Source organism: Pangasianodon hypophthalmus, chromosome 9, assembly GCF_027358585.1.
Source record: "Pangasianodon hypophthalmus isolate fPanHyp1 chromosome 9, fPanHyp1.pri, whole genome shotgun sequence".
Taxonomy (NCBI): domain Eukaryota; kingdom Metazoa; phylum Chordata; class Actinopteri; order Siluriformes; family Pangasiidae; genus Pangasianodon; species Pangasianodon hypophthalmus.
In genome coordinates, this window is record NC_069718.1 from 2940122 (window position 1) to 2966786 (window position 26665).

Sequence of the window (26665 nt, forward strand, 5' to 3'; positions counted from 1 at the left end):
GAGCATGCTTTTCACTTACTGAAGACAAGACTGAAGGCAGAAAGACCCACAAACAAGCAGCAACTGAAGGTGGCTGCAGTGAAGGCCCGGCAAATCATCTCCAGGGAGGAAACTCTGAATTTGAGTTTTGAGACAATGGGCTCCAGACTACAGGCAGTCATTGACTACAAAGGATTTTCATCCAAGTATTAAAATAATGGTCATATTTACAATATTGTCACTTTGTCCAAATACCTTTGAACCCCTGAAAATGGAGGTACTTTGTTGAAAATGGCTGTAATTCCTAAATGGTAAATGCCATATTTTTGTGGAACCTCTTAAAATAAAGCTGAAAGTCTACACTATATATATATATATATATATATCACACACACACACACACACAATATTTTACAATTGGGCAGCATGTAAACGTTTTGTGGTAGTAACAGACAGTCCACTGCTTCAATCCACTGTTATATTCTCTGGACTCTTTCATTATATTATGTTAATATTTTTTCTTTAGTCTACATAACTGATTCTGTTGGTAATCATTACAGCCTTATCACTGCTCAACATACTTTAGACTTTTTACCCAATACAGCTGTGCAGCTAATAAAATATCAAATTAAATTTGACCTTTGTGATGTGTATGGTCTGTTTATTTTAGTTATAGAGTCATATTAGCTTGCTAACTTAGTCACGGCTAATGGACTCAGTATCCACAGACTCTGTACGTGTTTGTAATTGTGTTTTTTATGTTTTCTTCCTGCATTCCACTGCACAAAGAATCACCTACACAGCCAGCTGCCACAGGTAAGCAAATATTAAACATCAGAAAAACAGTTTTTTGTTCTGCTATGGTTTAGAAATCCTGCACAACTCTATTTATCTCTCAAGTAAACTTTTAGCAGTTAGTGACTTTACTGAGCTTCTGAAACTTGAGAAGTGGGCTTAATGAAAAACATGTTTATTTATAACCATGAATCTGTGTCTCCTTCCAGATGACGGAGGAATGAACTCTTCTCCCACTCTGATGATGGTCGTATCCCTCCTCTTATTAGCCAGTCATTTCAGCACAATAACATGACAGGCATACTTCATGTTGATTTTTTCCTTCATTCTTCTTATTAGGCAAAATAGTCGGTCAGATTTTGTGAACAGTTCAGCTCGAGGTACGAGAGTGTACTGTTACCAGTTGCTGGTGTTTCTTTTACACTGGGTAACGATTTGGCAGGGAGTAAAGTACTTTCCCTTCCTGAAGTGACCCGTTCACTACAAGTGAAGGTGTCCTTACCCAGCAGTATCCCTAGTGTTCCCTACTTGTCTGCTCACCCGTGTTCTTCATGTGAACAGCTTGAACTTGAACTAGGTGTGCGGTTACGCCTGATGGGAAGCTCTGGTACGTTATGTTAGGCGATGACTGTTGACTTCATTTGTCACTGCTCATTACTATATACTAAAATTCTTGCATGTTTGTACATTTCTACCTTTTTATTTCATATTTTTTATGGTGTTACCTCCATGATTGTATTTTTGTCTGTACTTTATTCCTTTGTATGTTGCGGCCAGTCCTTCGGTGCTTGGCCCCCTAATAACAATAATACATTCTCTTAAAAGATGTTTTAGTAAATGTATTTTTATTTGGATTAATGCTTTGTAGTGTCTCTTTAAACTCACCATTTTTAAATGTAAAGGATTATAAAAACATTTAGCCTGTACACTCATAAACACTGAACTGTTGTGTGTTTAATGTGAAACTTTGCGTGTAGAGTCTGGGCTCATCTTCTTTGTCTGTATGTAGTATGTTTTATTAATAAGGTGTACACTGAATTTGCTCTTTTAATATCACTGTCTTGCATATTAAGCCAGGGTAAGTTTTAGTTTAAGTCGCTTTGGTTGTGTAGGAGCTCGCGGACGCTCTAGCCGCTAAGTGTCTAAAAGCCACACTCATAAAATCTCCCTTAAAAAAGCAGCTGTTTATCCGCAGTCTTCAGCTCATCACAGTCAGCTGAGTGGCCTGTATAATAACATAATGACGAACATAGAGCTATTAACGAGGTGTCTCTGGAAAAGCAACATAATTTTGTGGGTAAATGGACAAAAATTGAGACTATCCCTGAAAAACCGGGCGGATAACAACCCGAGCAATGTCCCAGTCCAACCCTGGTGAATTTAAAAGCATACTTACTCCCATAGCAGCTCTGGAACATTCCCCTTGTACTGGAAGCTGAAAGACAGAACCTAGTGATGGGTTTGCTTTCAAAACACTGCTTCCTGAAGCTTCGAAGCCTTTATGAGGCAATATATATATTTTTTTTATACACATATAAAAGAGTGCAGATCTACAGCTTTGAAAAATCCCTTACATTATAAGTACTTATAATATAATCACTTACAGAATAAGTACATATAAGCTCTATATGTTCAACAACAAAACAGTTTCAGTTGAAGTAACTCTAAATTGTTGAAAAACTTGCCAGTGGATTTCCTTATAAAACTGTACAACAGGCAAAGGGGCAAAACTATGGAGCCTGATAGCTAATAAAAGTATTTGAATTTCATAGATGTTAGTTATATACATTTCAAATATTAATCAAATATTTAAATTAAATTAAATATTTTTCTGTGGTGTATTTTATAAATGTACATTTTGTCAGTGGTTTTTTCTGTGTTTAAATGAACCAAATATTGACTCTTTTGAGTTTATTACTAGTTGATTTTTTATTTTTAAAAGCAGTTTAATATTTCTATACAGTATCTATACAGCACTGTCAGAGACCACCATTTTGTTTTCAATCAAATCGCCAATATCACTTGGTACTTATTTATGCAGGACAATAATAAAGTAATAATAAAATATATATGTATATAATAACTTTACAAATAAAATTTTTACAGATTTCATATTTCTTCTGTTGAAGACCTTTGTGTGATTTATGAACAATAAGAATAATGAACAGCAATCAGGGGAAAATGCATTTAACAGAAAATCACACAGGTCTTCAACAGTAAAAACAGTGCATTTCCACAGAGTTCCCTGAAAACATGCAGGTGTGTGGACTGGCTACTCTAAACTGCCCCTTGGTGTGAATGAGGATGTGAATGTGCTTCTATGAGGCTTTGTGAGGGACTGACATTCAGTTTAGGGTGTTTTCCTGCCTTGTGCTCAGTTTTCCCGGGAAAGACTCTGGATCCACTGCGACCCTGACCAGGAAAAAATGTTCACTGAAGATGATGATGAATTTAAAAGAGTCTAACAGTGATATTAGTGATGTAATTTAAGTTATGTACTTTAAGTGATGTACTTGATTCATGGAAATATAAAGTCAGTATACATTCTCTTTTGAAGTAAGAATATAAAAGGAGGAGTGTAAAGATGGTGTGAGTAACATCCCTGTTGATATTTAAAAAATATGGTCACATGTTGATTAAGCTCGCACATTATTCCTTATAAATTGTTCAGCAAAGTGCCTTTATTAGCAAAAGTGATTATATACAGAATCAGTAACAATAACACTTACAGTCATGGATATCACTTACAGTCATTGCAGTTTAACAGCAAACCCTGACAATAATACTTCAACTGTGATGTAGGAAAACTTCTAACAGGTTAGCTTGTGTAATGAAGCTAATGAAATTAAGCGTCTATGTAGCTGTCGGACAGCACTGCCAAAAGCAATATCATCAAACCATCTGCAACAAAAATGTAACTTGTGTCACTACACCTTATTAAGCAGTACAGAAGATAGATTCAATATACATTCTTATATCTTCCAGTTATGTTTAAAACTGGTCTAAATATATTTGTGTTAAACTAATTGTTGTACAGCTATGTAAAGAGTAGGAAGCTATTTGGGATTTGGCCTTAGCTATGTACACTTTTTCCATGTCTGAAATGGCATCCTACTGTTCCCACAGGTCACAATAAACAAGTCACATTAGAGCTGTGCATCACGACTGGGATCCAGTGGCATCCAACAAAAAAGTCACAAGCATCAAATGTTTTTACATCTGCTGTAACTTCTTAATATTTATGGAAGGAATCTCCAGTCAGAGTTGTAAGTCAGAGGTAAAACTAATGCCACATAATGGCTCCACATCAGCATTTCAGGATGAGAGCGACTGGGTTATGTGCGTGGCCCAGTCACCAGACGCTTGCCTGTGGCCTGGCTCCAGGGCTGGGTTCCTGTAACCCTAAAGTGGACAGGATACATTTCTTTTCTCTCTTTCCTGTACCTTTTATGGGGTTCATTAGGATTGATCTTTGTCTGACCCTCCCTATATGCTTTGGCTCTGACCTTCTGAAAGGTAACACACAGACTGACAGGAGGTTGTGTGTTCAAGCAGGCGAACAGAACAACACAAAAACATAACACTTCCACCACGTGGTGCTGGAGGCATAAAGACACAGTCCTGTGCACAGCTCTAATTCACACTCAGGTTTACGCAAAGAAGAACTGGAGGAGTAAACATGATATGAGGGACAAGACCATGATCGGTGGGTGAGGACACTTCATTCCTGCATCATCTGGAGAAAAACAGAAATTAATTATTTTATCTAGTTTAGCTAGAACATTTTCCACATAAAGTCTAAGCAGTGAGGTTTACAACCAAAATCAAACAATATACATGTATATATACAGAGGCGGTTGACAAATTAAAGGAAAAACTGATGACTCTGGTGTTATTATTTTGCTGGTATGGTTTGTGTCCACTCGCCCTACACAGAGAAACATCACTGCAACTCAATACTAATTTAAAGTCAGAACCACATGTGGCTGTGATGGTCAGGTGTCCACATACAGTCGTGGCCGGGGGCAGTCGTGGCCTAATGGATAGAGAGTCGGACTTGCAACCCGAAGGTGAACCTGAAGGTCGTGGGTTCGAGTCTCAGGTCCGGCAGGGATTGTAGGTGGGGGAGTGAATGACCAGCGCTCTCTCCCACCCTCAATACCACGACTGAGGTGAGACCCTTGAGCAAGGCACCGAACCCCCAACTGCTCCCTGGGCGCCGCAGCAAAAAAGGCTGCCCACTGCTCCGGGCGTGTGTGTTCACTACTGTGTGTGTGCACTTGGATGGGTTAAATGCAGAGCACAAATTCCGAGTGTAGGAATCGAGACTATCAAATTAAGGAAACTAACTGTCTCTACAACCACACAGAGGACAAAGACATTCCTTCACACCCAACGGACCTAAGATGGCCTAAGATGACAGGTCGTTAAACATTAAGGGATGATAACGGTCATCGGAATGCAAGAAACCCCGAAAAGAGGGTGTAAATTATTCCTCCGTGGGACTAACCTTGGATTGACCACCCTTAACAGATGCCTTTTGTTTGGATTAGGGAACTGGTTGAGATTTATTACACTAAACCCTACTCAGCTTCAAGTGACCTTTTGTTCCCAACTGAATCAGCAAAAGGGCCCCAGACCTGAGACTCCTCCACTTCTTGGAATGTCTTTTTCTTTCTCTGCATCTGCCTTATTTTATTTCAATATAATCGCTCAGTTTGTGTTAAATCTGTATGGGGAATATGCATTCCCACAACCTGTATTAAACCAGAGGGCAAGAGTTAACTTACACTTCAGCCACGGCGACTTCTCACATGGTGGGAAGTCCAGTGTTACCTCCAAATCATGTACTCTAACCAGCATTATATTACAACCCCCCTATTAATGGAATTGTATAATATTAAGTCTGTTTCTTTCTGTAAACACGCCATTATACCCAGTAGCTAATGGCCATGGCTAATGTATGTCATGTGTGGTATCTGCATGCTTGTCTTCATGTGCTGAAGCTGTTGATGATTTGCAATTCTCAGTACCTCATATCATACATGTATTATAAACATTAAAGGTAAATAAGACCACATTACATGGACATTAAAAAGGAGGCAGCCCGGGAGGGGTCGCTTGCAAATTAGCTGGAGGGCCAGCCAAGCCACTCTCCAATCATCTCCAAACCGGCCTGCGGTTGGTTGAAGACCTCAAGAGGCTGGCTCATCTAAACTAACATAAAAACCACATGCCCAAGCAAGAAAACACACAGAGAAACACGGAGACACAGAACGCCTCGACCAAGAAAAGAACCGAGCCGGAGTTGGAGCTGGAGCTGAAGCTGGAACCCGAACCAAGCTGGAACAGCAAGAGAACCTGCATCAGGAGGTCCCAAGACTGGCAACCTCGAACTTCGACTGAATCAACCTTCTCCCAGCCGTTCAGACTCCAGCCTCCCTCTCCTGCGACAATCCATAACTCCTCTAACATCCTCCAACTCCGATCCGACTAGAACCTGCTGACCGACACCAACTCCTTCCACTCATCACCCAAGCAAAGCAAGTATTGATACCTCCCAACTTCATTTAAGCTGGTGCAGTAAACCTAAAACCCTTTTTCATCAACTAATGCTGATACAGAATGATGGCTCACTCAGGTCAGGGTCTAGTAAAATGGTCATGCATATGCTTCAGAACTCAACTCTCTGGTTATTATCACTGGTTTTTCTCATGTCACATACCCACATGTATGAATGTGTATGAATGTGTATGTCTGTGTGCGTGTTGATTGTGTGTGGTAAGTTAGGATGTGTGTGCGTGTTGATTGTGTGTGGTAAGTTAGGATATGTGTGTAGTAGTTAGGATATGTGTGTGTTGGTCATGTGTGTAGTAGTTAGGATATGTGTGTAGTAGTTAGCCTGTGTCTGTAGTAGCTTAGTACAATAAAGTCTCGTCTATGTTCAAGGTGATGTTGTTCTGTGATTTCCTGCTCACCATCTGAGTTCCTAGGGTGCCCGATCTGTAGTACCGTGCTCTATAAAGGTTGTCCTCAAGGGAAGTTATTACTGTCGACGGCCGCGACCGTAATGACTTGCCAGAGTGAATAAGACGCCTCGTCAAACCTATTTTGATAAAATTCCCTAAGATAATCAATATTACTGATTACATTAATAATCTTTACGTCATAATGAGTATAAGACACAACTAAGTCAACATCTAATGAGCTAAAAGTTCTTATATAATGGTGGAGAATACGTCAGCTTAATTTAAATGAGCTAAACTTTCCCTACACGAGTATGGGTCACCATACTTGTCTACAAGTCACTTCACTTCACTTCACTTCACTTCACTTCACATACGTTTGGCCATGTAGTGTATAATTAACTAAGGTCAAAAATTTCATGGGCAATTAAAAACAAAAATAACAAAAAAATGAAGTAGAGGGAACAAAAAAGCCCAGTGCACTTAACCTCCTGAAATAAATGGAGTTATTGGTTGTATAAGAAATTAAATCTGCTTTGCAGGTAATGAAACACACAAGTGTATCTCACCTGTGGGAATTTCAGTTCTCTTTTCAGGAGGTTTTTCTGTAATGGGAAAAAAACATTATTCTATCATCTTGGTACATTCATAGCTCTTTTGTGTGTACTCTCCTCAATGATGCTAAAGTGATTTACTCTGTAACTGTAGATCAGGAACACGTGTAGGTCAGGCTCACTGCTAACGTAGCTCAGTGTTTACATTCACAATCTTTCACTCCAGGACTGTTTTAACACACCTTTATTAAATCACCCTCTCCACTAAAATAAACAAGACTGTCTTATCTCTGCAATGCTTCACATTATTAATACTATAGCTAATATGTGATTACTATATAAAGTTATAATATTTCACAGTAACGTCAACTGAATATTTTGACAACCAATGAATAGCACTGAAATAGTATTTCAAAGGGAACACATTGTACAAATAACCAAGAAAATAATTTCAGCTACACAGTTCCTGCTATCTGGGGTAAAGACATTCTGATTTAAAACTCTAGAGCACACTCGTGTAATGAAAATTATTTAGATTTAAAGTTGTGAGAGAACGTCTACAAGTGTGTGATGAAACAGAAATTCACAGATGGTCAGGTGTTCTCTGTTCTCCTCTCTCAGTCTAAGACACACATGAAGAGCTTTGTAATTAGCTGTTCAGTGCAGAAGTTCTCGACTAGGACTGAAAACACTGACATTATCTTTAAATATGAACCGCTTTTGTTATACAGTAAGCTTAGTGCCTTTCCAATCATTCAGTATGTCCAGCTTTGTTTTCTGATGTGTGTAACGGTCAGTGTGTGTTCTACTGACACTAACTCACTTACCCTGGACTGAGAGATTAACACGGCTGATCTCTTCTGCTTTTGGAATGACAGAGGCAGATCTCTTGGTGAGTTTCACTATCTGGTAGCTCGTGTAGACACCTGCATCAGTAAGTGACAGATTGCGCAACACTAAGGAACAGTTCCCCTTACGCAGCTCTTCCTCAGGGACGTCCACACGGCCCTCATATCCCTCACCCTGATAGCTCTCCTCACCCGATCGCTCAAACACAGTCTTAGATTTGATGTGCCACCTAATATGCTGTAGTTCAGTGGCTATGTGACAGATGGAATAATGTGCACTACATACTTTAATTCAGATCCAGTAGAAGAGTACGATCTCACAGTTAGTGCATTTTGATATACGGACAATTTCATGTTGGATGATACCTTTTGTTTATAGTCTTATGTTTCTAATGTTACTGTCAGTCTCAGCAGCTGAAGCACAGTATTTTTGTGTTATGTTTTATGCCAGTATCATTTTAACGCTGGGTGCATTAAGAGTAGATGTAGTTACAGAATGAGTCCAGCAGAGGGAGCTCTAAACTGCTGAGGTATGCTGAAGGGCACGTCGCTTCTTTTCTTCCACTCATTATACACATGAGCTGAGGGAAGTTGTGTCTGTGCATCTTTCACACTAATATCTCCCTTTTCAGTATGAGTGCTTCATAATGACTGTTCATGGTGGAATGTGTTTTAGTTGACGGTGTATAGATGTCTAAGAAACCATTTGCGGTACTTTATATTTGTCTATTTCGAAGAAATGAAGTAAATTACCTGACGCTAGTCATATTAGCCTTGTTATGCTAACCCCGCCCTCGCCTGTGTAGTAGCGGTGCGCAGTAGCCGTTTTTACAGCTGTCAGAGTTTGAAACATTAATGTCAGTGTTAGTGTTTATTGTCAGAATGGACATGTTGTCTTGCTGTTGGATGTACATTTCTGATTGTGATATTTCGGTACAACTTTCTGATATTTCTTGCACTTAAGCATAGTGGTTTGTTGTGCTATTGGTTCCGATTGTAGGAGATGAACCACTCATTATACACGTGAGGTGTCTGTGCATCTTTCACATTAATACCTCCCTTTTCAGGGCTTTTACAGCTACATCCTGCAGTTCACATGGCAGGACAGCTGTAGACCACACTTGGCCAGATATGGGGATCTCAGGTTCTGCAGAAAGGAGGCCTGAGATGGGAAAATTAAAATCTAGATTATTACCTTTTAGACAATGCTCTTGTGTTAGGAGCATCATATTGTTATATTCTATTTATAACAACAAGTTACTTACTCACATGGTACCCAATGCATTTGCTGCCTCAAAAGTTTTCTATTTTCTGTCACAAAGGGTATCTGAGTTAATGATATCTATTTCCACTAGATGGCGCTTGTGTACTTAAGCACTCACTCATTTCACTAACTTTTGATTAGTTTAATTTGTATAATTTTATATTTTGGTTATTTTATAATGCTTATTGTGATTTCTACACTCAACTGTTGTTTATTTGAGAAGATTTATTCTTTCTAAGAGTTTTAGTTGTTTTATTTTATTCCCATCTTGCTTTGTACGTCACTTCCTGTTTTGCCATCCACATGCAATGCAATAGATAGATAGATAGATAGATAGATAGATTTACTTTATTGATCCCATGAGGGAAATTCTTGTGTTACAGCAGCATGGTCAGTAGCAAGATACAACACGTACACGTACGAGTCTGCTCATTCCCAAAAAACACACAAAATATAAAATATAAAATACAATACGTTAAATTGAATGTAGTAGTGCAGATATGGAATACAGTTGTAGATTTAACCAGATTTACACCAGTATTTACATAAGTACACTTGTGAAAACTGGTAGTGAATAATGATGAATATGAAGAACCTTGAGAATGTAGAATATAATGACAGCTTTCTAAATGATAGCTTCCTTGTAGAAGTGTAATGTTATCGTAAGGATTAAGTTGTTTCTCTTCATGAATATAAGCCATCCAAGAAAGAAACTTCAAGATGTAAACCCCTCTCTTAGTTCACAAGCAGGCAAAAGTGGTACGTGGATGTATTTTTTGTTCATTCATGAGTTTAAAGTCGTATGTGTGTTACATGTAACTCAGTGTGTGACTGATGTTTGTTATATTTGTCCTGTTCATTTAGTTCTACGGTGTTGGTGTCGATGTCGATGGATGCATTAAACATCTGTGAACGGAACCTCAGCCTTCGCGTTGTGACTAAGGGCGGCATACCCAATACGATGCAAATGGAAAAAAGCAGGTCATGATGCCCTGATACTGTCTGGAAAAGCAGGTGTCAAAAAAAAAAGAAATATATTTGAATATCAACAGGTAATAGAGTGCTTCTTGGTATTTATCGATAATTTCTTCTTTTTTTATTATTTATTTATACTATATACTATAATTAGTTTCAGCATTTCAGCAATGTCCGAATAATGAATCACACACACGTGCACAATACCTCACACCCACACACACTTCCATTCAAAATCAAATGCAAAGGTTGGAAAACCACCACCACCCCAGACATGCTAGCCGCCTGCAGCACCTGGAAACACACAAAAAAAATGACAAATTAATAAAACCACAAAACAGACCCAAACCACCCTTTACAAAGGATATAAACAACAATTCAAAGAAATTTCTAACAGAAGACAACTCTAAAGTAAGAAAAAAAAATGAAGAAACACACTTAAAACAATCATTCAATCAAAATGTAAAGAAAAAGAAACAAGAAAACCACTCACACCTGGAGATGATCTCCAACAATGGTTAGAGACACAATACCACAATTATGACCCGCTGTAACAAAATATGGCCCTTAAAGGCGAACAACCACAGGCCCTAAATTAGCTACCAGGGTTGAGATGGTAGACAGCCACTAAACCAGTAAAACACAAAAACTTCAAACAAAAAAAAGAAACAATACAATAATTCCAAATACAATCGACAAAAACAGCATAAGACAAAAACCAAAAGGTTTAAAAAAAAAAGATGACTCAGGCATGCTAATTAGTTCATCAAACACACAGGGACCACGCCATTCATCAGGTAGCCCATGCTTATAACTCACCAGGAAAACGGCTGAAAGGAAGCAGCAGCCAGCCAAAGACGCTCAATATCATATGTACTAACAATGATATGTTGAAATAAGCAAGCACCAATCTGGCGAGGGCAATCAGTCGCGACTCAGCATGTGAAGTATGCAAGCTACTTCAACCCCAGAAAATATGGCACCAGAAGCAGCGGCCACCCAAACGATGACGCAATATCTGGTGGAGCTGTAGAAGGCAGGAAGAGAGAGGAAGATCACCACATTTTAGACACAGCGAGGGCATGGAGTGTCCCAAAAAAACTGAATCACCCTACATATCTGTGCTGCATAAAAAGCTTTTTGTGATATTTTTATGCATATTATAAGCAAAATAAATGATAAATGAGTTCATGAAATTCCAAGCATTCCTTAGCGTAAAGAAATGTGATAACAGCATCACATGAAAAAGTCAATAAGCAGAGATTTAAAGAAGTTCTTGATGTTTCCTTGGGAGATTTGAGGCTTTTTATTGAGGTGTCATGTTTTATATGATTATATGACCCTGGGACGATGGTTAAAAAAAGTGACAGAAAAAAAGGTAATATTTTTCATACGTGTCCCACTTTAGCATTATTCACCCCGTTTCATTCAGTTTTAAATGTTCCAGTTTTTTAAACATTTACAGTGGTAAATATAATAAACAAGAAGAATAAAGAGGGTTACAGTAAAAGAAATTCTGAAATGAACTAAAGCATATTGTATTAATTTAGAAGTGGTACACCATAAAAGAGTCTTACAAGCAATTGGAGTATTGGATTATTAAGAGTCTGATTTCAAGGAATCACTAAAAAAATTCTAGCTAATACAGAAGTTTGGGGATAAATTCCTTTTTACAAAATTTGAAAAGTCAATCCAAAACACTTTGCAATAAACACAGTTCCAAACTAAGTGGTGACCTGTTTCTGGAAAGCGATGAGAAAAGGAACAATTGGGTGAAATAGTGTTATTAAACTTTGCTAGTTTATAATTTACAGGGTAACAGTTAAGAATAATCTTAAAAGAGACTTAAGAGAAGAAAGTTTTTGTGAAGAAGCCAGAATTCTTTCCATTGTCATGAATTAAATGCATCCTCCATGTCTTACCATGTCACTGAAGTAAAACATTGCAGTTACTTAGAGAAGCTGCTGTGGTAATGATGTGATTCATTCTGAAACAGTGACAGAAGCAGCACAAATCGAGCGGTAGGAAAGTGTGATACTGCGCATGCGTGGTAATGAAAGGGTGGAAGAGATCAGAAAGAGACTGCAGAAGCAGGATGTGGGTACAGAGAAAGACAGAGACAGCAGAAGCAGGATGTGGGTACAGAGAAAGACTGATGGGAAGTTCGGATCATTTTACCGACTCGGACCTTTGAGTCTCGTTCAGCAAAATGAACGAATCTTTTTTCGAGTCATTTCGTTCATTTCGTTCATTTTAGCAAAATATAATTAAAATGTTACGTGTTACTTCCCTAACACATCTACTACTTACGCAAACGTTGATCACACTACAAACAAGACAAAACTATAATACTATAAGAAACAGAAAACATTAATTCATTGTTTACCTGGATCTTTAGTCTATGATTAGCTCACCTCACCTCTTATCTGACAAGTCTATCTAATACCATAACGTAATAACATAATGACATAAAGGGGCAGTTGTGGCCTAACGGTTAGAGTCTCGGATTTGTAACCCGAAGGTGAACCTGAAGGTCGTGGGTTCGAGTCTCAGGTCTGGCAGGGATTGTAGGTGGGGGGAGTGAATGACCAGTGCTCTCCTCCACCCTCAATACCATGACTGAGGTGAGACCCTTGAGCAAGGCACCGAACCCCCAACTGCTCAAAAAAGGCTGCCCATTGCTCCGGGTGTGTGTGAGTGTGTGAGTGTGTGAGTGTGTGTGTGTGTGTGTGTGTGTGTGTGTGTGTGTGTGTGTGTGTGTGTGTGTGTGTGTGTGTGAGTGTGAGAGTGAGTGAACGAACCTTGGCCACACTTCACTTCACTATAATAATAATTACTATGCACCTGTTTGTAAGGAAGGTTGTAAATTAACTAATTTCTCTATCATGCTGTCAAGAATGAAAGATTCAACAGGTGAACTAATTCCAGTACAGAACCTATAGGATGTTGCGGATGCGCGACTGAACGGATCACTTCCCGAGATGGAATGACCCATCACTACGAAAGACAGAGACAGCGCCAGTGTGTTACAGCGGAGAGTGAGAGGGTGTACAGATTTCTTTCCTGCTGTTCTAAAGGTAATTCGGTTTGTTGTGTGGTTTTATTCCTGTGTTTACATTCACTAGAAGCGAACAAACCTTTTCATATTTTGTTTGAACTGAGATGAGAAGCTAAGCTCAGCTAAGATAAGCTAAGCTAAGCTAACATCTCTCACAGGCTGACGTTAATTTATTTATATTTACAGTTTACGGGGTTTTTTTTAAGAGAGTTAAAGGTTTTCCAGCCAACTAGCTCTGGGCACCTGCGGAGATGTTGTGGAAGTGTTGTGATGTTGTGGAGATGATGTGGTGATGATGTGGAGATGTTGCGGAGATGTTGTGGAGATGTTGCGGAAATGCACTGCTTCTGGGTATGGCGTTGTGTAGTCCACTAGCACTAACCATGGCCATGATTAATGATCAGGGGCGCAATGGCACTTTTGGGGATTTCATGAGGTTTTGTTACTCAGTTTGTTGATTAGAGGCTGCTGAGCAGTCGTAGTTTTTTTTGTATAAAATGAAATGTGCATAAAATCCAACAAAATCACTGTGAAATGTCTGAATTCTTAGGAATTTCTTTAGGATTCGTATTTATAATATTCCAGAGTGAAAACTTTCCATGAAGTTTGAAGAAGATTTATTTAAAAAAAAAATGCTAATAAACAGCCTAAATGTAAGAATTGTAGGTCCATTAAAATATTATTGAAAATGATGTCCTAAGGATGAGAGGATGAGAATAAGTGTTAATTGACCCTGTAGCAGCAGAGAGAGTTTATGAACAACCTGAAGAGCTCCAAGTCTCATCAACAGCTTCACACTCATCACACTCTCTCTTTATTAATGTGTCTGTTAGACTGAATGGAGCTCAGGATTTAAACCTGATGGCACTCAACCTGTAACTCCTGGATCACAGCACTTCAATAGGATCAATAATACACTTACAATGAATACACTAATGCTGTGTGTTTACCCTAGGAAGTGTAACGCTGTATATACACACACCGATCACTTTATTAGGAACACCTGCACAGTCCTGCAGTTAATCAGCTGATCATGTAGCAGCAGAGCAATGCATAAAATCATGCAGATACAGGTCAAGAGCTTCAGCTCACATCAGGAAGGAAGGAAGAAAAAAAAGAATCAGTATGTGCCTTGCTGGCACAGAACACTTATAAGGAGAGACTGAGAATTAAACAGAAGGCCAAACCAACAGATGAAACTAATAAAACACAGAGAGAGAGAGAGAGAGAGAGATAGAGAATATTTTTTTTCTAATCTTCAGCGGTCTAGTTTGGGTGAGGTTGTGCTCATGATAGCCTCAGATTCCTGTTCCTGGCTGACAGGAGAGGAACCCAGTGTGGTCGTCTGCTTTTGTAGCTCATCCACATCAAAGATTGATGTGTTGTGCGTTCTGAGATGCTTTTCTGCTCATCACGGGTGTAAAGAGTGATTATTTGAGTTACTATAGACTTCCTGTCAGCTCAGACCAGTCTGGTCATTCTCCTCTCATCTCTCTCCTTTCAGCCTGCAGACGCTCCGCACACAGGATGTTTTTTGCTTTTTTTATTGCCAGTGTGAATTCTAGAGATTGTTGTGTGTGAAAATTCCAGGAGATCAGCAGTTATAGAAATACTCAAACTAGTCCATCTGTCACCACCCACCATGCCACGATCAAAATCACTGAGATCACACTTTTTCCCCGTTCTGATGGTTGATGTGAACGTTACCTGAAGCTGATGGCCCGTACCTGCATGATTTTCTGCACTTAGATACACTTTAATAACAGACACCTGGGAAAAACACTGGCCACCACTGACTGACTAACTCCAACTCAGGAAACATTTTAGTGTTAATGTTAGGGAACATCATTAAAATGCAGCAAAAAAAAAACTGAAGTGTTTGACATTACCAACCAGCTGATTTCAGTTCATTTAAATGTTATTTGTACAGCGTTTTTAACAACAGACATTGTCACAAAACATCTTTACAGAAATCTGATTGTAGATTTAGATCCTACCCAGATAGCAAAGGGACGTTATTTAACATTGAATCACCGTCAGTCAAATAACATAGACGTGTTAAATCAGTGTTGATTTCTGATGATTTGATTCACTGCCACAATACACACACTGCTCACTGTTGAATCAACTGCATTTTGTCCATTATCGAAACACTGAATTGTAATCTAATAAATCTGCTAAACTACCTAAACATTGTTGCAGACCAGGTACACCCCTTCATGGCAACTGTATTCCCTAATGGCAGTGGCCTCTTTCAGCAGGATAATGCTCCTTGCCACACTGCAAAAATTGTTCAGGAATGGTTAGAGGAACATGACAAAGAGTTCAAGGTGTTGACTTGGCCTCCAAATTCCCCAGATCTCAATCCGATTGAGCATCTGTGGGACGTGCTGGACAAATAAGTCCAATCCACGGAGGCCCCACCTTGCAACTTATAGGACTTAAAAGATCTGCTGCTAACGTCTTTGTGCCAGATACCCCAGCACACCTTCACAGGTTCACAGGTCTTGTGGAGTCCATGCCTCAATGGGTCTGAGCTGTTTTGGCAGCACAAGGTTTTAATCTGATGGCTGATGGGGGTGTATGTATGTGTGTGTGCATATATATATATACATATATATATACACACTATATTAGTCACCCATTTGGTCACCCATCCAAATGATCAGAATCAGGTGTCCTAATCACTTAATCACTTGGCCTGGCCACAGGTGTATAAAATCAAGCACTTAGGCATGCAGACTGTTTTTACAAACATTTGTGAAAGAATGGGCCGCTCTCAGGAGCTCAGTGAATTCCAGCGTGGAACTGTCATAGGATGCCACCTGTGCAACAAATCCAGTCGTGAAATTTCCTCGCTCCTAAATATTCCACAGTCAACTGTCAGCTTTATCGTAACAAAATGGAAGAGTTTGGGAACAACAGCAACTCAGCCACGAAGAGGTAGGCCACGTAAACTGACGGAGAGGGGTCAGCGGATGCTGAAGCGCATAGTGCAAAGAGGTCGTCGACTTTCTTCACAGTCAATTGCTACAGAGCTCCAAACTTCATGTGACCTTCAGATTAGCCCAAGTACAGTACGCAGAGAGCTTCATGGAATGGGTTTCCATGGCCGAGCAGCTGCATCCAAGCCACACATCACCAAGTGCAATGCAAAGCGTCGCATGCAGTGGTTTAAAACACGCAGCCACTGGACTCTAGAGCAGTGGAGACGCGTTCTCTGGAGTGATGAATCACGCTTTTCCATCTGGCAATCTGATGGACGAGTCTGGGTTTGGAGGTTGCCAGGAGAACGGTACATTTCGGACTGCATTGTGCCGAGTGTGAAATTTGGTGGAGGAGGAATTATGGTGTGGGGTTGTTTTTCAGGAGTTGGGCTTGGCCCCTTAGTTCCAGTGAAAGGAACTTTGAATGCTTCAGGATACCAAAACATTTTGGACAATTCCACGCTCCCAACCTTGTGGGAACAGTTTGGAGCGGGCCCCTTCCTCTTCCAACATGACTGTGCACCAGTGCACAAAGCAAGGTCCATAAAGACATGGATGACAGAGTCTGGTGTGGATGAGCTTGACTGGCCTGCACAGAGTCCTGACCTGAACCCGATAGAACACCTTTGGGATGAATTAGAGCGGAGACTGAGAGCCAGGCCTTCTCGACCAACATCAGTGTGTGACCTCACCAATGCGCTTTTGGAAGAATGGTCAAAAATTCCTAAAAACACACTCCTCAACCTTGTGGACAGCCTTCCCAGAAGAGTTGAAGCTGTAATAGCTGCAAAAGGTGGACCGACATCATATTGAACCCTATGGGTTAGGAATGGGATGTCACTTAAGTTCATATGTGAGTCAAGGCAGGTGACCGAATACTTTTGGTAATATAGTGTATATATATATATATATATATATATATATATATATATATATATATATATGTCAGGTCCGGAAGTATTTGGACAATGACGGAGTTTTTGTGATTTTGCCTTTATACACCACCACAATGGATTTGAAATAAAACAATCAAGATGTGATTGAAGTGTAGACTTTAGGCTTTATTTTGACTGACAAGAAGTTAAATGACCAGGTGCAGTCCATTCCCTCGTTACTTCAAGACAAATGAAGGAGATAAAAGGTCTGGAGTTGATATCAGGTATTGAGTTGGCATTTGACAGCTGTTCGACTGGAGCTACCAATATGAAGCCCAAGGAGATCTCAATGCAAGTGAAGGAGGCCATCATTAGGCTGAAAAAACAACATAAATCTATAAGAGAGATAGCAAAAACCTTAGGTGTGGCCAAATCAACAGTTGGGTACATTTTTAAAAAGAAAGAAAGCACTGGTGAGCTCAACAACATCGAAAGGCCTGGAAGACCACGGAAGACAACTAAAGTGGATGATCGCAGAATCCTTTCCTTGGTGAAGAAAAACCCCTTCACAACATCAACAGAAGTCAAGAATACTCTGGAGAAGGTAGGCGTATCATTGTCAAAATCTACAATCAAGAGACGCCTTCATGAATGTAAATACAGAGGGTTTACAACAAGGTGCAAACCACTGGTAACATTCAAGAACAGGAAAGCCAGATTAGACTTTGCCAGAAAACATCAAAATAAAGCCTCGCATGTTCTGGAATAAGATTCTTTGGACTGATGAAACCAAGATGAACTTGTACCAGAATGATGGGAAGAGAAAAGAATGGCGAAAGAAAGGAACAGCTTATGATCCAAGTATACCACATCTTGTGTCAAACATGGTGGAGGCAGTGTCATGGCATGGGCATGTATGGCTGCCAATGGAACGGGCTCACTGGTGTTTATTGATGATGTGACTGCTGACAGAAGTAGCAAGATGAATTCTGAGGTGTATCAGGCTATACTCTCTGCTCACATTCAGCCAAATGCTACAAAACTGATAGGATGCTGCTTCACAGTGCAGGTGGATAATGACCCTAAACATACTGCGAAAGCAACTCAAGACTTGAAGGCAAAGAAATGGAATATTCTTCAGTGGCCATGTCAGTCGCCTGATCTCAACCCAGTAGAGCATGCTTTTCACTTACTCAAGACAAGACTGAAGGCACAAAGACCCACAAACAAGCAGCAACTGAAGGTGGCTGCAGTGAAGGCCTGGCAAAGCTTCTCCAGGGAGGAAACTCAGAATTTGAGTTTTGAGACAATGGGCTCCAGACTTCAGGCAGTCGTTGACTGCACAGGATTTTCATCCAAGTATTAAAATAATGGTCATATTTACAATATTGTCACTTTGTCCAAATACCTTTGAACCCCTGAAAATGGAGGTACTTTGTTGAAAATGGCTGTAATTCCTAAATGGTAAATGCCATATTTTTGTGGAACCTCTTAAAATAAAGCTGAAAGTCTACACTATATATATATATATATATCTCACACACACACACACACACACACACAATATTTTACAATTGGGCAGCATGTAAACGTTTTGTAGTAGTAACAGACAGTCCACTGCTTCAATCCACTGTTATATTCTCTGGATTCTTTCATTATATTATGTTAATATTTTTTCTTTAGTCTACATAACTGATTCTGTCGGTAATCATTACAGCCTTATCACTGATCATGACTGACACCAGAAGTTTAAAGGCCTGTTTAATGGCATCATCAGTGTTTCTCAGTTCAGGTTGAGAATCGCTACTCAACATACTTTAGACTTTTTACCCAATACAGCTGTGCAGCTAATAAAATATCAAATTAAATTTGACCTTTGTGATGTGTATGGTCTGTTTATTTTAACTATAGAGTCATATTAGCTTGCTAACTTAGTCACGGCTAATGGACTCAGTATCCACAGACTCTGTACGTGTTTGTAATTGTGTTTTTATGTTTTCTTCCTGCATTCCACTGCACAAAGAATCACCCACACAGCCAGCTGCCACAGGTAAGCAAATATTAAACATCAGAAAAACAGTTTTTTGTTGTGCTATGGTTTAGAAATCCTGCACAACTCTATTTATCTCTCAAGTAAACTTTTAGCAGATAGTGACTTTACTGAGCTTCTGAAACTTGAGTGTGCTTAATGAAAAACCTGTTTATTTATAACCATGAATCTGTGTCTCCTTCCAGATGATGGAGGAATGAACTCTTCTCCCACTCTGATGATGGTCGTATCCCTCCTCTTATTAGCCAGTCATTTCAGCACAATAACATGACAGGCATACTTTATGTTGATTTTTTTCCTTCATTCTTCTTATGAGGCAAAATAGTCGGTCAGATTTTGTGAACAGTTCAGCTTGAGGTACAAGAGTGTACTGTTACCAGTTGCTGGTGTTTCTTTTACACTGGGTAACGATTTGGCAGGGAGTAAAGTACTTTCCCTTCCTGAAGTGACCCGTTCACTACAAGTGAAGGTGTCCTTACCCAGCAGTATCCCTAGTGTTCCCTACTTGTCTGCTCACCCGTGTTCTTCATGTGAACAGCTTGAACTTGAACTAGGTGTGCGGTTACGCCTGATGGGAAGCTCTGGTACGTTATGTTAGGTGATGACTGTTGACTTCATCTGTCACTGCTCATTACTATATACTAAACTTCTTGCATGTTTGTACATTTCTACCTTTTTATTTCATATTTTTCATGATTGTATTTTTGTCTGTACTTTATTCCTTTGTATGTTGCGGCCAGTCCTTCGGTGCTTGGCCCCCTAATAACAATAATACATTCTCTTAAAAGATGTTTTAGTAAATGTATTTTTATTTGGATTAATGCTTTATAGTGTCTCTTTAAACTCACCATTTTTAAATGTAAAGGATTATAAAAACATTTAGCCTGTACACTCAAACACTGAACTGTTGTGTGTTTAATGTGAAACTCTGCTTTGTCTGTATGTAGTAAGTTTTATTAATAAGATGTACACTGAATTTGCTCTTTTAATATCACTGTCTTGCACATTAAGCCAGGGTAAGTTTTAGTTTAAGTCGCTTTGGTTGTGTAGGAGCTCGCGGACGCTCTAGCCGCTAAGTGTCTAAAAGCCGCACTCATAAAATCTCCCTAGCGCTAGATGAACCGTGCTGTAAAAAAGCAGCTGTTTATCTGCAGTCTTCAGCTCATCACAGTCAGCTGAGTTGCCTGTCGCTAACATAATGATGAACATAGAGCTATTAACGAGTTGTCTACTGACGGGTCTGAGTCCAGACTGTCTATCCGGAAGACCGGAACATGCACCCGCGCACTCTGACCAATCAGAGGACAGTTTACTCACATCTGATTTGCATAAACATATTCTGGTTCGCTTTGAAATGTTGCTTTGTGAAAGAGAACCGAGCCAAAGAGAAAATGCAACAAAGCGCAGATCTGCAGCTCTGAAAAATCCCTTACGTTATAATTACTTACAATATAATCACTTACAGAATAAGTACATATAAGCTCTATATGTTTAACAACAAAAAAGTTTCAGTTGAAGTAACTCTAAATTGTTGAAAAACTTCCCAGTGGATTTCCTTATAAAACTGTACAACAGGCAAAGGGGCAAAACTATGGAGCCTGATAGCTAATAAAAGTATTTGAATTTCATAGATTTTAGTTATATACATTTCAAATATTAATCAAATATTTAAATTAAATTAAATATTTTTCTGTGGTGTATTTGATAAATGTACATTTTGTCAGTGGTTTTTTCTGTGTTTTAAATGAACCAAATATTGACTCTCTTGAGTTTATTACTAGTTGATTTTTTATTTTTAAAAGCAGTTTAATATTTCTATACAGTATCTATACAGCACTGTCAGAGACCACCATTTTGTTTTCAATCAAATCGCCAATATCACTTGGTACTTATTTATGCAGGACAATAGTAAAGTAATAATAAAATATATATGTATATAATAACTTTACAAATAAAATTTTTACAGATTTCATATTTCTTCTGTTGAAGACCTTTGTGTGATTTATGAACAATAAGAATAATGAACAGCAATCAGGGGAAAATGCATTTAACAGAAAATCACACAGGTCTTCAACAGTAAAAACAGTGCATTTCCACAGAGTTCCCTGAAAACATGCAGGTGTGTGGACTGGCTACTCTAAACTGCCCCTTGGTGTGAATGAGGATGTGAATGTGCTTCTATGAGGCCTTGTGAGGGACTGACATTCAGTTTAGGGTGTTTTCCTGCCTTGTGCTCAGTTTTCCTGGGAAAGACTCTGGATCCACTGCGACCCTGACCAGGAAAAAATGTTCACTGAAGATGATGATGAATTTAAAAGAGTCTAACAGTGATATTAGTGATGTAATTTAAGTTATGTACTTTAAGTGATGTACTTGATTCATGGAAATATAAAGTCAGTATACATTCTCTTTTGAAGTAAGAATATAAAAGGAGGAGTGTAAAGCTGGTGTGAGTAACATCCCTGTTGATATTTTAAAAATATGGTCACATGTTGATTGAGCTCGCACATTATTCCTTATAAATTGTTCAGCAAAGTGCCTTTATTAGCAAAAGTGATTATATACAGCATCAGTAACAATAACACTTACAGTCATGGATATCACTTACAGTCATTGCAGTTTAACAGCAAACCCTGAGAATAATACTTCAACTGTGATGTAGGAAAACTTCTAACAGGTTAGCTTGTGTAATGAAGTTAATGAAATTAAGCGTCTATGTAGCTGTCGGACAGCACTGCCAAAAGCAATATCATCAAACCATCTGCAACAAAAATGTAACTTGTGTCACTACACCTTATTAAGCAGTACAGAAGATAGATTCAATATACATTCTTATATCTTCCAGTTATGTTTAAAACTGGTCTAAATATATTTGTGTTTGTGTACAACTCATTGTTGTGCAGCTATGTAAAGAGTAGGAAGCTATTTGGGATTTGGCCTTAGCTATGTACACTTTTTCCATGTCTGAAATGGCATCCTACTGTTCCCACAGGTCACAATAAACAAGTCACATTAGAGCTGTGCATCACGACTGGGCTCCAGTGGCATCCAGCAAAAAACTCACAAGCATCAAATGTTTTTACATCTGCTGTAACTTCTTAATATTTATGGAAGGAATCTCCAGTCAGAGTTGTAAGTCAGACGTAAAACTAATGCCACATAATGGCTCCACATCAGCATTTCAGGATGAGAGCGACTGGGTTATGTGGGGGGCCCAGTCACCAGACGCTTGCCTGTGGCCTGGCTCCAGGGCTGGGTTCCTGTAACCCTAAAGTGGACAGGGTACATTTCTTTTCTCTCTTTCCTGTACCCTTTATGGGGGTCATTAGGATTGATCTTTGTCTGACCCTCCCTATATGCTTTGGCTCTGACCTTCTGAAAGGTAACACACAGAGTGACAGGCGCAACAACGCAACCCAAAAACATAACACTTCCACCACGTGGTGCTGGAGGCATAAAGACAGTCCTGTGCACCACTAATTCACACTCAGGTTTACGCAAAGAAGAACTGGAGGAGTAAACATGATATGAGGGACAAGACCATGATCGGTGGGTGAGGACACTTCATTCCTGCATCATCTGGAGAAAAACAGAAATTAATTATTTTATCTAGTTTAGCTAGAACATTTTCCACATAAAGTCTAAGCAGTGAGGTTTACAACCAAAATCAAACAATATACATGTATATATACAGAGGCGGGTGACAAATTAAAGGAAAAACTGGTAACTCTGGTGTTATTATTTTGCTGGTATGGTTTGTGTCCACTCGCCCTTCACAGAGAAACATCACTGCAACTCAATACTAATTTAAAGTCAGAATCACATGTGGCTGTGATGGTCAGGTGTCCACATACGTTTGGCCACGTAGTGTATAATTAACTAAGGTCAAAAATTTCATGGGCAATTAAAAACAAAAAACACAAAAAAATGAAGTAGACAGAAAAAAGCCCAGTGCACTTAACATCCTGAAATAAATGGAGTTATTGGTTGTATAAGAAATTAAATCTGCTTTGCAGGTAATGAAACACACAAGTGTATCTCACCTGTGGGAATTTCAGTTCTCTTTTCAGGAGGTTTTTCTGTAATGGAAAAAAAACATTATTCTATCATCTTGGTACATTCATAGCTCTTTTGTGTGTACTCTCCTCAATGATGCTAAAGTGATTTACTCTGTAACTGTAGATCAGGAACACGTGTAGGTCAGGCTCACTGCTAACGTAGCTCAGTGTTTACATTCACAATCTTTGACTCCAGTACTGTTTTAACACACGTTTATTAAATCACCCTCTCCACTAAAATGAACAAGACTGTCTTATCTCTGCAATGTTTCACATTATTAATACTATAGCTAATATGTGATTACTGTATAAAGTTATAATATTTTGGAGTATCACTGACAACCAATGAATAGCACTGAAATAGTATTTCAAAGGGAACACACTGTACAAATAACCAAGAAAATAATTTCAGCTACACAGTTCCTGCTATCTGGGGTAAAGACATTCTGATTTAAAACTCTAGAGCACACTCGTGTAATGAAAATTATTTAGATTTAAAGTTGTGAGAGAACGTCTACAAGTGTGTGATGAAACAGAAATTCACAGATGGTCAGGTGTTCTCTGTTCTCCTCTCTCAGTCTAACACACACATGAAGAGCTTTGTAATTAGCTGTTCAGTGCGGAAGTTCTCAACTAGGACTGAAAACACTGACATTATCTTTAAATATGAACTCTTTTGTTATACAGTAAGCTTAGTGCCTTTCCAATCATTCAGTATGTCCAGCTTTGTTTTCTGATGTGTGTAACGGTCAGTGTGTGTTCTACTGACACTAACTCACTTACCATAGACTGAGAGATTAACACGGCTAATCTCTTCTGTTTTTGGAATGGCAGATCTCTCGGTGTGTCTCACTATCTGGTAGCTCGTGTAGACACCTGCATCAGTAAGTGACAGATTGCGCAACACTAAGGAACAGTTCCCCTTACGCAGCTCTTCTTCAGGGACGTCCACACGGTCCTCATATCCCTCACCCTGATCGCTCTCCTCACCCGATCGCTCAAACACAATCTCAGATTCGATGCGCCACCTAATATACGGTGTTTCAGTGCCTACACGCTGCAGTTCACACGGCAGGACAGCTGTAGACCCCACTTGGCCAGATACAGTGATCTCAGATTCTGCAGAGAGGAGGCCTGAGATGGGAAAATTAAAATCTAGATTACTTTCAGCACCTTTTAGCCAGTGATCTTATGTTAATAGCCTTAATGTTTCATCTGTTTTATAACAAAAAGTTACTTACACACACACATGGAGCCCAATACGATGCAAATGGAAAAAACGGAGGTCATGATGCCCTGATACTGTCTGGAGGAGTGTGTGGAAATTTCCTAAAACAAGGAAAATTATATGAACATCAACAGGTAATAGAGTGCTTCTTGGTATTTATCAATAATTTCTTATTAATTTTTTTATTTATACTATATAATATAATATGTAATTTCAGACTCCAATAATAAAGCTAAAGTCATATGATTGTAAATCACCACCATTTCCACTGCGGCTAATACATCAATATACTTATAAAAATATTATTGGAAGAAAAAAATCTACATTGGCGTGACAGCTGCAGCATGCTAATCAGTATCATCATCTCCAACGAGTCTTTCCTATAGCAATCACATATCAAATATCCTTGACCATCAAACACAGATAAAATTTAATTGAAGGAAATGTATAAGGGCTCTATATGTACACCCCTGTACCTGCATGCTATAAAACCTGTTTGAGGTTCTAATTAGGTTCAACATTTACAGCTAATTTATTTAATCTTATAGTCTGAATAATGAAATACAGTTAATAGTAATAATAAGTGCATTTATTTTCTCTACAGCATACAACTGTTTTAAGGTAAAACATAGCAATAATGATATAATAAAAATGAAAATAAACAGAAAAATATCTCTCCTACTTAATACTGTAGGCCTGTAGGATACATCACGCCCCAAAACAACAAGCTAGCGCTGTGATGGCGTACTGTATATGATGATAAATAATGATAATAAATAAAGTCTGTGTTGTTCACGTTTCTCTACAACTGTTTAAACCACAGCTCCATCATGCTGGCTCATAACACCTTCCAAACATTTTCACTTTTACTCTCAAACTGTATATACTCTAAAAATACAGTTTGAGAAACTGCTGCAAATTTTCCAGAGAAATGTCATTTAACTTGCTTCCTCTTTCTCTTTTTTTCCCTTTATGAACTCCAGAATTATTGGCACCCTTCTGCAGATTAGAAGAAATACTGTATAAAATAAACAGCACACAGCTATTTAAGTTTTCTGTTCACAGTTCTTGTTGACTTTTGCTGAATTTATGTAGAAATACAGTTCATTGGATGTATATTGGCAATGATTGGTACAGTGCATATATTTTAAATTTACAAATTAAAATATGCTCTAGATACATATGAACTACTCCACCTGTTTAAAATGAGCGTTTCTAATTTGAAAATTGCCATCTTTAGGAATATTCTGTAGAATATGCATACAGTAAAAACAGCAGGTGCCGAGACACACGTTTTCCCCCAGTGTAAGAAATAAAAAAAAAAAAAAGAGGTCATGATGCCCATTGTGCCCTCAGTGTGTGCACATTTTCTACAACAAACAAATATTATCTAATTATATAGTATAATATTATATTTTAACAAACATATTAAACCCAAAGGTTTGAATTCAAGGCAAGATGGCCGAAGTCATGTCACTGTAAATCACCACCAGTTTCAGCAGCATCAAATACGTCAGAATATCCAGCCCTGAGGAGAACCGTTTAATAGTGTTCAAAACGTTTTGAGTGAAGACCAGGAGACTTGGGTTCTCTTCAGCAGGATTCTTTACTGAGAACACGCTGGTCGGTCGCTGCAGTCATCAAGTCTGACTAAGGCAGTGATACACTGTAGATTATATACATTTAGGGGCAGTGCCTAGAGATGAAGGCAAAGCACTAGGGTGGCGATCCTAAGCATGCAAATGAAGTAGACAGTTCTGGGCACCCGCCCCGTTTCACTGGTCTTAATTCAATCAACATAACTATCCTACTCAGACAGTTCATTATCATAGAAACAAAGAAAAATCCACACCTGTGGGGGTACATTCAGGTATTGAGGAACACAAACAATGGTACCCAGTTCAAAGGATATGAAAGGAGCAACAATTACAAAAAGGTGATAGTTACAGTATCTTGGTTCATTTGACTTATAAATAAAGGAACAAGAGTGGCAGAAACTATACATGTTGAGAAAGAATAGCTCTTTGT

The 26665-nt window shown here is 38.9% G+C and overlaps 1 protein-coding gene and 1 long non-coding RNA gene across 5 annotated transcripts in view; one reads left to right on the forward strand and one right to left on the reverse strand.

Annotated features, from left to right (window-relative positions):
* LOC128317072 (CD276 antigen homolog) overlaps nt 1-26665 on the reverse strand; it is a 131284-nt gene that overhangs the window by 97638 nt on the left and 6981 nt on the right. For 2 of the 4 annotated variants that reach the window (XR_008302240.1, XM_053236749.1), the window contains 4 exons: nt 24651-24738; nt 24193-24543; nt 23395-23430; nt 21868-22930 (listed from right to left, as the gene is read on the reverse strand). Coding sequence is in view for 2 of the 4 variants with exons in the window: in XM_053236749.1 (XP_053092724.1) it covers nt 22845-22930; nt 23395-23430; nt 24193-24543; nt 24651-24699 (522 nt within the window). In the remaining 2 variants the exon portion in view is untranslated. Of the gene's footprint in view, nt 1-21867; nt 22931-23394; nt 23431-24192; nt 24544-24650; nt 24739-26665 lie in introns of those variants that run through there. The other 2 variants (XR_008302239.1, XM_053236750.1) reach the window with 2 other exon arrangements.
* LOC117598110 (uncharacterized) lies at nt 8515-20168 on the forward strand. The gene is made up of 5 exons (XR_008302252.1): nt 8515-10165; nt 10271-10458; nt 13278-13458; nt 19325-19351; nt 19537-20168. It is a non-coding gene; the product is annotated as an uncharacterized LOC117598110 (long non-coding RNA).